Below are 13,429 nucleotides of genomic sequence, written 5' to 3'. Positions count from 1 at the left end.
TAATGTAACCCGTTGGACCAAAGTTAGAGCGAAAACCTTATGCTCTGTCACACGGGGCAAAGCCGAGGTACCCAGCATGTCTGCTTCTACTCATTCTCTTGCATCATGCCTGAAAAATGAGCAAGTATTACCTGTTTTTCTCAGGAGTTGTGGAGGGTGGTATGCAAGTGCATCATTTGCTTCCACGCTCCCACAGACCGAAACGTACCAGGTAGAGGTAATGCAATACCTGAGGTAGTTGGTGCATAAAACCACGTGACCTGGCTCTTCCACTCCCGTGACACCTTCTGTTCACTCCACCTCTGGTTGTCCGCACCGGGCGGTGACGCAGTGGCACCAGCAAGTGTCAGGTGTCTCGGGGCTTCACAAGAGAAGTCACCCAGCAGTGGTTCGCACAGGTAAGACAAAAATAAATGTAAGAACGGGAAACGTAGGTAGGCTAAATAGCTCCAAGCATGGTTTTTGTAATTACTCTTTAAATTTGATTGTGAACTTGTCAGCTTCTAGATTTAGGTGTTGGTTTTCACAATAACGCACGTGAACTCTCAGAGAGCTCACTGCAGTCCGACATTATGACAAACCAACCGAGCTGCTGTTGGAATCCCGGCGGTTTTTCACTTCACGCTATATTTCATGGACCTCAAATACAATACTAATACAACGATGTAGGCTATAGAGGTATATAAATATATTTGAACTCATATAGCTTTTTTGCAACCTGAAGTCACAAACGCTCTCTATCAAACACCTGTAAAAGTTTTTCAGGTAACTCGCCTCCTACTAGAGCTACGAGGGACAACGTAACCCGGGTAAACGCGGATGTTTGAGTTTAAATTAATTTTCTTCATAAACGTTTTTTGTTTTGTTTTAATAATTATTGCGTCCTATGCCAATTGTTTGTTAAGCATTTATGAACCCCTCCTTACTTACGAGTCATTATGTATCCAACTGAATGAGGTTGATTTTCGTTAAGGAGAACTTAAGGGGGCGCAAAGGTCAATATCTACTTTTCACTGATAACAAATGATTAACATGAAGCTAAATGCTGGTGTTTATAGATTATAAGATTTTCAAACGTTCATAAATCAGACAGCCAGTAATGGCTATAAGGTTTCAATGCTAAAATTCGGAGCAGTAATGCATAATGGTAATGATATCATCTAGGTTTTTAGTGCAGTATGAAGCTGATGGTGTCATCATAAAAAAAGTGACATTACAAAATATACTGATATTTGCTCCTTAAGCAATAGCGTTTTTTGTCTACCCTCAACTTCACAAACCAGATCATGTTTATATATACAGGAACAGAATGCCATGGCCCCACCCTCTATTTAAATTCCTAACATTTCCCACTGTGTATTGATTTTCAGATCAGAACTCTGTAAGGCTCAGCTATCCTCTGTCTATGTACCATGAGAAGGACTTGTTTTTTTTGTAGAGGTTTCCATGTTTTCCCTGGTTTCATCCATTGCTTGGGCCTTCTCTAGGGTTTAAGGATATTTAAAAGAGGTGAACTGGCAACTCTACACTCAAGCCACCTGTGGTTTTCCTGTGACGGACTGGTGATCTGCACAGGGTGTGTCTCTACCTTTCTTGCACTGCTTCTTAGAATTGGCTTCAGCTCTCTTGTATCTGGCAAAATGTATGTAAAAAAAAAAAGTAAAAGATTTTTGAGTTTGTCCATTAGCAGTGTTTTTGTGCTCAGACTCACTAGGCCCCCAAACCTACAGTACCAACATTATAGACATAATAATCCTTATCAAAGTACCTGAGACTCACTGTGTTGTGTGTAACTTATGACTTTTCTTTCTCCTCGCTGTTAATTCTTGACCCAAACATCTGCCTGACAGTAAACAAAATCACTTTAACATCTATAATTACATGGTATTAATATGTATAATGTGAAATTATTTCTAAAGTGATGTACATCAATTACTCTGTAGTTTATATAGTCAGAGACTTTGACATCTTTGACCATTTTTGAGTGTTAGAATCAGACAAATCAGAGCTATGGTGGAATTCTGCTTTGTCCAAAGTCCTCACTGTATGTGTCAACAGTATTGCTTTTTTCTGATGATGTAATAGGTGTACCTGGAAAAAAAAACAAATAGTAGGAGAAATAATTATTACCATTTTGGCACAGTGGTGATTTAAACACATTATTGCATACACTAAAATTTGTATTCATGACTGGTTCCACCCAGTCACAGAAACTGTGTCAGAGACTCATCGCATGTCTGTAGCACTAACTTAAGTGTGGGTTTGTGTCACAGTGCAGTTGCGGTATTCAGCGTTTGTCTGATCCTCTTGTAATGATAATGTTCTCATGCTGAGCTTTGCATTTTGCATGAGCTGGAGTTCAGGTTTGAACATGTTGACATGTGTGTTTGCATGCATAACTGTAGGAGCACATACACAATAAACGTGCACTGTTTCGCATATATATCAGCTCATCAGGGAGTGACAATAAGTGACCAGACTAAGGACTTGTTGCAAATTTTAAAAATCAATTATCTCAGGCAGAAGACAGTTTCTCTTTAAGTACACATCTGGATTTCGGCACTAGCCTTCTGAAGAGTCTGCAAACATGAAGCTAGATTTTAATCTTTAGATTTTATCCTTTTAAACAACTAATTTTTCCTATATATGCAAATCCTGTTGCCATGTATGGGTGTCATTATACCAGGTGACTAATGTCTACAACACACAGCTGCTGTATGCAGGTGGATTGATTACAGAGACAAAGAATAAAATAACCATTATTTTCTCCTTATGAATGTTCTGTTAGAATTAAAGTTTGAAAAATTATTTTGGAAGTGGATTGTAACAACAGGAGTCAAATAAATGTTTCTTACAGTTTTTTGTGTTTCTGTTTTAGGTATTAGATAGTTTGCCAGAGATGGACAGCGGACCATTCAATCGAAGGTCCTGGGCGACTCAGTCCCTGCGTGTCACTGCAAAGGAGCTGTCACTAGTCAGTGGCCGAGGGAGAAACAATGCCATAGCTGAACGCTTCTCCAAGTCAGTAACACGCTGGTTTTATTAAAGTTTGGATTTAATTTCTATTTGTAGAACTATGTGCCAGAAAAGAAATTATTATTAAACACATTGCTAGAAAATATCAATGTAGCCCACATCAAAAAGACTCTCCTTAAATGCTTTTACAGATATCATGTTAAAAATAGGAGTTTTGTATGATTTTTGTTTGGTTTTATATTGTAAAACTTTGTTTTGAGTCACCAGAGGTCAGTGTTGTTTCCTTGTTTTTTAGGTACCAGAGAGCTGCTGAGGAGTCAAGTGCAGAGAAGAAAAAAGGAGTAAGTGTTTTTGTTAAGCCTGTTGGCTAACATTTTAGAAACATTTCATTTCCCAGTGACATCAGTTATGAGATATCTCTAACTTGGTGTTTATGAATTTGTAGCAAACAGCTGTTCCTGAATTTGATAGACAGTGAACAGATGATGATTAGTGTTTCTCACAAATATATTAAACTGTGTAATTCGCAATTTAAAATTTATGATATATCATGTTCACTGCATTCTGATAAGTGTGCATGTGCTACATATCATGCTTCATTTGTTCTGTAGCTGCTGGAGGGGGTAGACTAATTGCTGCATGGTGAGAGTCGGAGTGCACACAAACACACACACTCACCATGCCAACACATTGTGTGTGCCAAATGTCTTGTCCTGGCTGACCTCTCATTGGCCACTTGTTGCGATGAGCAGGCTACTAAATCCATAATCCTACTTTAGTGTAATCCCTTGCAGAGCTTTCTGTAGTTCCAACTGTAAGTTAGCTGCTTTGTCAGTGCGAAACAAACCTGGGCTGAGATTAAATGAATTACTGATCAGCTATTAACATGCAGAAATATAAGGTAATGTTGTTGTTGTGTATTACTTAATATTTTTTTTATCACTGTGTGTGAGTCAGCTGTGTGAAAAGAGTGTCAGGTTCTTTAGTCTTTACTTACTGATGAAGCTGGTAATAATATTGACAAGAAGGTTTTGTTTTTTATTTCTGTAGGTGTGATAGGATTTCTGTGTTGTGCATTACTTTTTTGTGTGAAATGTTTAACAGGCAGGTTTTGTTCTGAGCACCAGTTTCTGTAAGCAATGCACATTTTAAACTTACATTTTTGTGTGTTTCCTTATAAAAAAAGATTATAATATTTATCAGGGACCAATGATAATTTGTTTATATGTGTTAATGGCACATTTACAGGGAGACAAAAATCCCATTAAAGGGTTTGAGGGATACACTCATGTTCTGATTTGTCTGAGCCAAGTTAGAATGAGCAGCATAAAAGACCATCTGTCTGTCTGTATGTATGTGTGTACGTGTCAGGGAGGGTGTGGGAAGGGTTGACATTTTTTAAATAAAACAATGAAACTATTAGGACAGTAGATAAATTACATATATAAAATGCAGATTTAAAAAAAAACACACACACAAATTTTTTTCGTCAATTGCAGCTTCTTAATATAGGAAGAGTTGCTGCTTTTCTCTGTTATTTGTCTAAAACAAATTATTTGGGATTCTTAGAACTTCACTTTAGGTTCCGGTAATGGGCTTATGACATTATTTTTGTCAGTTTAGAGAGAAAATAATTCATCATAATATGCCTAAATATATCTTACCCTCACTATTTAGATATTCTAAAGTTTTACACTTCACGTTGATGATTTTTTTATTGTGCATGCTCTTCGCATAATTATATAGGAAATTTTCACACTCTGACACACTATCTACAGGGAACTAATATCTGTGCTCAGCCTTATAGCTGTGAGTCAGAGGTGACAAATTCATCTATTGCAGCATAAGCAACTTGTGATTACAAACCACAAGGGTTTGGTACAGTGGTCTTTCTTTCCAGGACTAGGTAGTTTTGTGTGTTTTTTGAAAGAATGTGTTGTTTAAAAGATGATTTGTTTAACCATCCATTTGTATTGGAGCAGGCTGATTTCTAAAGTTTGCATCAGCTCCCTTGTGTCTTCACATCTTCACACATGCATCAGTTAAGTCCCTTGTAATGTCCATCTGGCAAAGTAATGCATTTTCAGTGTTTTTAAGGACAATGAAAACTGTTGTACAGATCAGTTATGTAGGTTTATTGTTTTGTGTTATTGTCACCAGAGATCATCCAAGATGGGAAAAATGTCAAAGCTGAAATAGTGTTCAAAGAGTTAACGTTGCCCTAAATGTATCATTTCCTCCTCTGGTTTCCTGGGTATTCTGACTCTCTCTCATTCCTTTTCCTGGTGTTAAAGGGGTTGGGTTAGCTCTTACGCGTAGATTGTGTCTAGCTGCAAACATCTTGGAGAGCTTCACGTTACTCTGTCTCACACAGACCTGTGCAAAAGGACCAGACGTAAGGACTCTTAACTTTACTTGCTAAACAGTTGTTGACCTTGTTTAATCACTCCATCGCATTCAAAGAGATTTCTTTTTTTTTTTTTTCATTCAGGGAACAATCACTGTCCAGTTCTTTCGTCCACTGTGGACATGCCTCACAAAGACAGTAATTGTGCATCTTTTTTCCCACTGTTGTTAGTTTTTAGTTCGGAATTCTTTCCTCCCTTCCTTTTCTCTTTGTCCTTTTCTGTTTGTCTGTATGCACTTGAATATAAGGTATTTGTATATATCAGGGTAACTTTATGCACTAATTTGCTTTTATTAGTTATTTCAGTAAGTCAATCTTTTGGTCAGAAAATGTGAGGCTTGGTTGTGATCTCCAGTCATCTCTAAATTAAATTGAAAATTGTATTTTTTTGTATTTGTTTGTTTTTGAGGAATTCTGGTTTTAATAATATAGTAGTAGTTAAATAGTTAAATGTCGCCTGCTGACTAGGCCTCAGTCAGAATGTCTGCCTACAAAAGCTCACATTGTTCACTTTGATTTTATTAGTTTATTAGTTCACTTATTCTGTGGTGACTTTTCTCAAGTCCACATCCCCTTTCTTCAACGGGTCATTCCTCTTTCATATTTAAGGAAGTTCATTTTGCTCATACTGGAGTAGTCTGCCTCCTATTGTCATGCGGTGTGCTGCCAATCATGTTTTTTACTTTTTTTATGAATGGCAGAATGGTGAACAGAGCCCTCCTCAGTGTTTCTTGGGAATAGATGAAGTTGTTGTGTGGAAAGGAATGCAGTTAAAATTGTGCCTGTGGTTTTCCATCTTGCACATATTGTTGCATTTCAGCAGCCACAGTAACAAATGTATTTTCTGGACCAACGTTTGAACAGCTGTTCACCTAATCTGTCAGTGAGGCCAAGTTCAGATTTAGGCATTTCCTTTCTCCCATCACGCTGAACTGCAATTTAAGCTGTATGTTTGACACAGTGATTTGTTGCCAAATGTAAAACACAGAGTATAGAACAATTGCTTTTGACTGGAAGTGCTCTTGTCATTGTTTTAAATGTGATTTTGTTAATTGCACAGTTTAATTTCTTTTAATCTCATCTTGTCTTTCTCACAGTCTTTTGAGAGTGTGACACCCTCCGTGCGGTCAGGTAATCTGAGTTCTCTAAAGAAGCGCTGGGAGAAAGCAGAGAACCTTGACCCCAACAAAGGTTCCTCCCTCACACCTGCTAACCAATCCAGCATTCGCAGCAGGCCTCCCTCCTTGACCAGACCTCCTTCTATCAGTGAAAACACCCCTCCATTAAAGAGCCCTGGCTTGCTGACTGCTCAGGAAGCTAAGCCTGTAGCTAGTTGTGTCCAGCAGCCCTCTGCCACTCCAGAAGCATCCAAAGCTGAAGAACAAAGAGGGATGGATAGGGATGTGCTGACAAACAGGGGAAGACCGGAAAAAGTCGAAGACCAAACTCCAACCAGCCCCTGTGCCTCTTATGAAAAACCCAGAGTGCCACTGAACAACCTGAAGATGAAATTTGAGAGGGGAGAGGATGCCATGGGCAAGGTAAAACATTTTGCTTTTGCAGTGCTGTTATCTTGGGAGGTAAATAACATGAAACATGAAAGGCTATTAGGTTTTAGCAGACACTTCTTCAAGTTTATTTGGGGCAGAGTGTGATTAACACTTCACCAAGAATTAAAATTAGAAACTTTATTGACTGTCATTGAATACATATATATGTATATATATATATATATAATAAATATGGATGCTGCAATCAAAATCACTCTGTATTTAACCAGTCCCCCAGGGGGAGCAGTGTATAGCTACAGGCAGCACCCGGGGAGCTAGCATTGCAGTCCATGACTGCTGAGTGTCTTGCTCAAGGACACACCAGGTGCATTGAACCAGTAGATTAATTAGCACGTCCCCCCAATACATTAATTTTTTTTTGTCCTTTCTGCTTATCCCGTGAGTTCAGGGTCGCCACAGCGGATCATTGTCCGCATGTTGATTTGGCACAGTTTTTACGCTGGATGCCCTTCCTGACGCAACCCTCCCCAATTTCTACCGGGCTTGGACCGGCACTGCACAGCTGGGGAGGGGAATAGGCTGTTGGGGGTTCAGTGTCTTGCCCAGAGACACTTCGACAGGGCCGGGGATCAAACCACTCACCTTGTGGTCGTTGGACAACTGCCCTTACCAACTGAGCTACAGCCGCCCCTCCCCTCAATACATTAATAATTACCTTATTACCTACAAAACTGCCATAGTCCTGGGACATCACAGAGAAATGTCATCAATCAATGTCAGCTAAAAAGGGTCTGATACCTTTTATTTCAGGGAACATAAGGGCTGTAGGTAGGGTGGAGAAGGTAGTGGGTTCAAATCCCACCCCACCAGGTGTTGCCCAGCTACCAAGAGCCACCTTGGTGCTGGTCCCAAAACCGGATAAGACGGAAGGGTTGTGGCAGGAAGGGTTGCGGCAGGAAGGGCATCCAGCGAAAAAACACATGCCAAAACAATGTGTGGAACATGTTCTGCTGTCGCAGCCCCTAAGGGGACAAACCGTTGATTCTTTTTTTGAAGTGCTGTAGGTAAACACATCTGTTGTCACACTAGTGAAATTTTGAGTTTGTTATCATTTAGCTGGGGGTTGGATTTGTGTGACAGAGGAAATTAAAGCAGCCTGAGGGCTGTGCTGCTTCAAATGGACAGAGAAGCCAACTGTTTTACCTGTTGGTGACACAGGGACAATTATGTGCACACGAACACACCTACACACACACATACACACACCCATAATACTAGGTATTATTAGATATCAGTTTGCTTCACTTTCATTTTTCTTCCAAAACTTTGTCTATGGTGTCCTTTTCTCTTACAGTAAATATAATTCTTTACTGCAAAGGGCACTTCAGGCTGAACAGATGTGAGGCTAAGTAACCATTGTTAATGATTTTAAGTATGTTTTATTGTTTAAGTGTTCAGAAGACTTTGTTTTGACACTGTTATTTTATAAACACAAAACATTTCCACTAGCCTGATGGTAAAGACTGGTGTTCTTGTGATGTTCCTCCCTCACTACTGATCGGTATGAGATGTTTTTACATCAGTACTGATGACCTGTGATATTCCTGGGTATGCATTCATGTGAAACCTTTGAACTATAGTACTTCAACCTTGATATCAGTAATCATTGCCTGAGAAATGATTAGAATTACTCCTTGCCTTTACACGGTCATTTAGACTGAAATACAACCACAATTCAAAAAAAGTTGGAATGATGTGTAAAACATAAATAAAAACAGAATGCAATGATTTGCAATCTCATCAAGCTATATTTTATTCACAAAAGAATATAAACAACATATCAGATGTTGAGACTGAGATATTTTACCATTTCATGGAAAATATTATCTCATTTTAAATTTGATGGCAGCAACACATGTAAAAAAAAGTTGGAACAAATTTTGTGAATGTAAGCTTTACAGTAATATTTGTACTGTATGGCTGATAGATAGGAAGGAAGTGAAATGTTTTAGATGTTGTTACAGATTAACAAATGTAGCCATTGATTTATGCCATAAACTAAAATAAGGAGAGTGAAGGAACCTGTGATTGGTGCACATAGGAGTTGCTAATTTTGATCTGGCTTTCTTATTGTACCACTTATTGTACTCTTACAGGGTGGCAGGACAACACTACGCAGTTCTTCCTCAGAAGACGTGGACCAACATTGTGGTGTGACATATGACACAAACACACAAATTCTGAGTGCTTCATGTACAAAAAGATTTAAATGAATTGCAGTGTGCAACTACTGTTGCACACTGCAATTCACACTGCCCAGTGTTTTGTTGTTGCTTTTTGTTCCTCTTTTCTTTTCTCTCTCCAATTTCCACTCTCCCCAACCAATCAAGGCAGATGGCAGCCCACCCTGACCCTGGTTCTGGTGGAGGTTTCTTCCGTTGAAGGCAGTTTTTCCTCTCCACTGTTGCCTAGGGCTTGCTAAAGAGAGATTTGTTGGGTTTTCACTACACACTTTGAGATTACTTTGTTGGGAATTGGTGCTATAAAGTTGAATTGAATTGAACTGTTAATTCATAGTATCATTCAAAGTAATTTTAATTAAAGACTAAAAATTATGTTGTGGTGAAAAACAGCATAACAATATTCAGTGCAATACTTGTGATCTTCTCATCTGCTTTAGGTCTGTCTGTGTCTGAAAGAGTGCTAGAATCATCATCCCTGAGGGAGAAGATGGCCAAGTACCAGGCTGCTGTTTCTAAACAGGGCAGTGCACGATCTGTGAGTTCATGCAATTGTTTCTGATTAAAGCACCTGTTCAACTCATTACACAAATGCTCTGTTTTGTATTTGCATTGGTTTAAGAGATCCAAGCATTTAATCAAAGTCATCATATTGTGTTGAAATTGTTTTCTTAAAATAAGAGTTTAATAAACTTTTTGTGAAAGATGATTTAATGAGCCATAAGCAAAATGTTTTCATTAAACAAACCACAAGCAATGATTTTCAAATACCATGTGTTGTACTGTGTATTAAGAATTATGTATTTGTAAATTATTTTAATAAAAAAGCTGTAGTTAATATTGGCAATCAAAAAACAACTCTTGAAAATAACTAATACCTGTTGTTGTTAGACATGTGAGTGTCTTTAAAAATCACACATTTAAAACATTTACCGGCCCGTAAATGTGTGTTTATTTGAACTTTCTCTAGGGTGTGATCCCAGAGGTACTGGCTCCTGCACCTCAGAAACATGAATGTGCATCTGAATGCAATGGTAAGTCTTAGTGGAGAATAATTATTTATACAGCATAATTTAAAATATAAAATGGATAACTTAACTACAATAGTCATATCCCCAAATTACCATGGCACCCAGATAGAGATTTTGTTTTGTCTTAGTCCACTTTGTGTTTTAGTGGCTAATAATGAGCAGCACAGAATAAAACTTTGTGTGTTTTGTGTATTTTAGGTGAGAAAAGTGAGCCAACCAAAGCATTAAGGGTGAGTTAGCTACAACACGCAAGAGACATGCACGAATCATTAGTAGAAATCCAATTTCACCCCTTGTTAATTTTGGAAAAATGTGGCAACAGTAGAAAATTTGTTTATTTAGAAGTTCTGCCCGCCGGTGAAAGAGACGTGCGTTGCCTGTCTGAAAACTGTGTACCCACTGGAGAGAATGGTGGCTCATCAGCATGTCTACCACAAAAGCTGCTTCCGCTGTGTTCACTGCAGCACAAAGCTCAGGTTAGTCTCTCAAATATAAACGTACTTCATAATTTACATCATCAGGTTGTACACTCCAACTGTAAGTCAATGGAAGAATCAGGAACAGGAAACATAGCAAATAGCTAAACATTTCTTTACTACTCTGTGTGTTTCTAGTCTTGGGAACTATGCCTCTCTGCATGGTAACATCTACTGCAGGCCCCATTTTGATCAAATGTTTAAAGCCAAAGGCAACTATGATGAAGGCTTTGGCCATCGGCCTCACAAGGAGTTGTGGGAGCCCAGAGCTGATGGAGAAGAAGGTGAACAAGCTGTGAAGCACCAAGAACAAGAGCGAGTAGCAGTGAAGCATCCAGGTGAGAGTATCGGAGACAAACAGCCAACAACAACTGTGGAAACATCCTCACAGGTAAAGGTTACAGACGTGACTGCCTTACTGGAGACACCTTTGCAGACACACGGTGAGAAGCATCAGTCTACCGAGAGGCCAGCTGAGACACGCAGGCTGAGGATCGCCTGGCCTCCTCCAGCTGGTGAGAGCCACTCTGGTACAGCAGCACATAGTCCAGTCAGCGAGGGAGTTTCAAGCCGACCCTGGAGAGCCAAGTGGCCCCCAGAGGAAGAGGTACAATCATCCATCTGTAGCTCAGAGCGGGCTGAACTGAAGAGCCTGAGGAGGAGCTCCTCTCTAAAGGAGCGCAGTCGACCTTTTACAATTGCAGCAAAACCCAGTCCTGTGACCAGTCTAGGTTCCAGGGAGCCTCGCCGCCCTCTCAAATCCCTGCTGGAATGGAGATCATCATTCGAGGAAAAAACCTCATCGCAGGAATCACACAAAGAAAATAAACCGGGGCTCGAGCAGGTGAGAAATCAGGAGAAGAAGGAGAATAAGATGCCTCAGACACAAAGTATGGAAGCAGCAAACACAAGTTACAGTATGTCAAAGACTTTACACAAGCAGCACGAAGAAAAAGAAGAACAAGTGAAGAGAGAAAATGTCTCTGATGAGATGGTGGTAGAAGACATCTCCCTGAGAAGCACCTCCCCAACCCCCTCTCCTCCTTTGCAGCCAAAACAGAACCATACTTCCCAGGATGTCAGATTTTGGGAGGAGGACAAAGAAGGAAGTGATGCTGAAGAGCTAAGTGCAGAGGATATAATCAAGAGGAACCGCTACTATGGAGAGACGGAGGATGACTCTGAGTCGTAGGAACATGTCTTACTGTAATGTTCATTCACATCATAACACATCATTTTTAGTTTTCCCAGTTTGATCATACATTTAGCTTTTCCACACTTAATAGTGTTATAGAGTGGTCGCAAAAGGCATAATAGGTGTTTGTGTGTTTGCATGTATGTTTTAACTGCCATTAGCTTCTGAAGTACAAATATTAGATTTTTTTCTTTTTCTACATTTTAATTACATTCTAAAAATTGTCTAATGTATCCTTTGATTATAGCCTCTTGAATATGAAGTTGGGCCTCTATTAAAGTGCATTTCTGAAACTCATCTACTGATGTTTATATGCACCATCAGTGGTGGTATAGTTTATGCAGTGCTTTTGAAATGTAAGCAGTACCAGAATGCTTCAAGAAAAGAGAAATGATAGGAATTAAAATGCAGGAAAGAGTTAAACCTGAAACCAAAAAGGGAAGACCACATTGTATTTTTAAGGCATTGTCTTTCCATATTATAGTTTATATTATGGCACATTTCCTCAACTTAAATCTAAATTAAGGGAAAAAAACTCAAACAGGTATACTGTGGAATAGGATTTGTCCTAATCCTGTGTGAAGATTGCACAGGTTGTGTCTTTTCTCAGGGATGAGGACACCATTAGTGACAGGGCTTTCTTATGTCCAGATGCCTTTGTACAGTAACTTCTCTCATGGGACTCAGTGATTAATACTAAAATTTTGTATATTTGGTAATTACTTTTTTCTTAATGACTTCTATCAGTTTACACAGTGATCAAACCAGAAGAATACTGTATAGACAATATCATATAGTTTTATATTCTGACCATTTCTGAGCCTTTACCTTCTCCCAGGACATGAATAATCATATGACATATATGTACGTTAATCAAGGCTTCTAATGAAAAGTATCCTTACAATCAAGTATCTCAATATCTGTCATTTTTCCCCAACATTTTCAAATATGATCCAGTTCTAATTGTATGTAAAACACTTTGTATTTTACTGTAAAATGTGGAATATACATTTGCTTTGCATATTATTTTTTACGTTTGTATAATGACACATTGAGAATTAATGTCTGAGATGTAATTGGATTGAAATGCATTAAAATGTAATAGTAGGGAAGTTTTCACAAACTTGCCACCATCTCTTTTATTATAAACCTTAAATAGTTTAATATATTAGACTTATTGTGTCCTTGCTTTCCATTTTTGATGAGGAACAAGAGTTTTGGACCATGAACCCTAAAGTTAACCAAAAACCTGGACTTTTGCTTGAATTTATAATGAAACAAATGGCAGTGCACTTTCTTCACACAAGAACAGATATATCAAGATATTGAAATACAAAATACATTATCTTTCCAAATGTATGTTAATTTTTGAAATTGTTTTAAAATTGTTAATGTAAGTATTTTTTGGGCTGGAGAGGCAGTCATTTCCATTTTAGTGGAGAGCCAAGTTATATAACCAGTTAGGCCAAAGAAAAAGCTCTCTTTTTTTAAACTCAAAGATATTACATTTATCAAGGAAACATTTTTAATTTTGAGATCCCTATACTTATGATACTATTAATATTATGCACTACAACTACAACTGTGAGGAAT

The 13,429-nt window shown here is 38.5% G+C and overlaps 1 protein-coding gene across 3 annotated transcripts; it reads left to right on the top strand.

The window, feature by feature from the left end:
* Positions 1–257: 257 nt before the first annotated feature.
* Positions 258–12,959, top strand: LOC137127361 (LIM domain and actin-binding protein 1-like). Of its 3 annotated transcripts, XM_067504243.1 has the most exons (11): positions 332–398; positions 1,488–1,576; positions 2,879–3,021; positions 3,272–3,317; positions 6,481–6,924; positions 9,051–9,105; positions 9,575–9,672; positions 10,105–10,168; positions 10,364–10,395; positions 10,508–10,641; positions 10,780–12,959. In XM_067504243.1, the coding sequence occupies exons 3-11, from the start codon at positions 2,900–2,902 to the stop codon at positions 11,831–11,833; spliced, it is 2,049 nt and encodes a 682-aa protein (XP_067360344.1). In that variant the 5' UTR covers positions 332–398; positions 1,488–1,576; positions 2,879–2,899; the 3' UTR covers positions 11,834–12,959. The 3 variants fall into 3 exon arrangements, with proteins under 3 accessions (XP_067360345.1, XP_067360344.1, XP_067360346.1); XM_067504244.1 differs by lacking the exon at positions 1,488–1,576 and having other exon boundaries at positions 258–398; XM_067504245.1 differs by lacking the exon at positions 332–398 and having other exon boundaries at positions 1,469–1,576.
* Positions 12,960–13,429: the final 470 nt, after the last annotated feature.

Source organism: Channa argus, chromosome 5 (assembly GCF_033026475.1).
Source record: "Channa argus isolate prfri chromosome 5, Channa argus male v1.0, whole genome shotgun sequence".
NCBI lineage: Eukaryota > Metazoa > Chordata > Actinopteri > Anabantiformes > Channidae > Channa > Channa argus.
The sequence above is the reverse complement of the archived record's forward strand: the minus strand, read 5'-3'. Positions and strand labels throughout refer to the sequence as shown.

Bases quoted from the DNA above. Each gene is read 5' to 3' on its own strand.
- LOC137127361 (XM_067504244.1), top strand. From the start codon at position 2,900: ATGGACAGCGGACCATTCAATCGAAGGTCCTGGGCGACTCAGTCCCTG. The intron at 9,673-10,104 runs GTGAGTTCATGC...AACTTTCTCTAG, and splicing joins AACAGGGCAGTGCACGATCT to GGTGTGATCCCAGAGGTACT. The intron at 10,169-10,363 runs GTAAGTCTTAGT...TGTGTATTTTAG, and splicing joins ATGTGCATCTGAATGCAATG to GTGAGAAAAGTGAGCCAACC.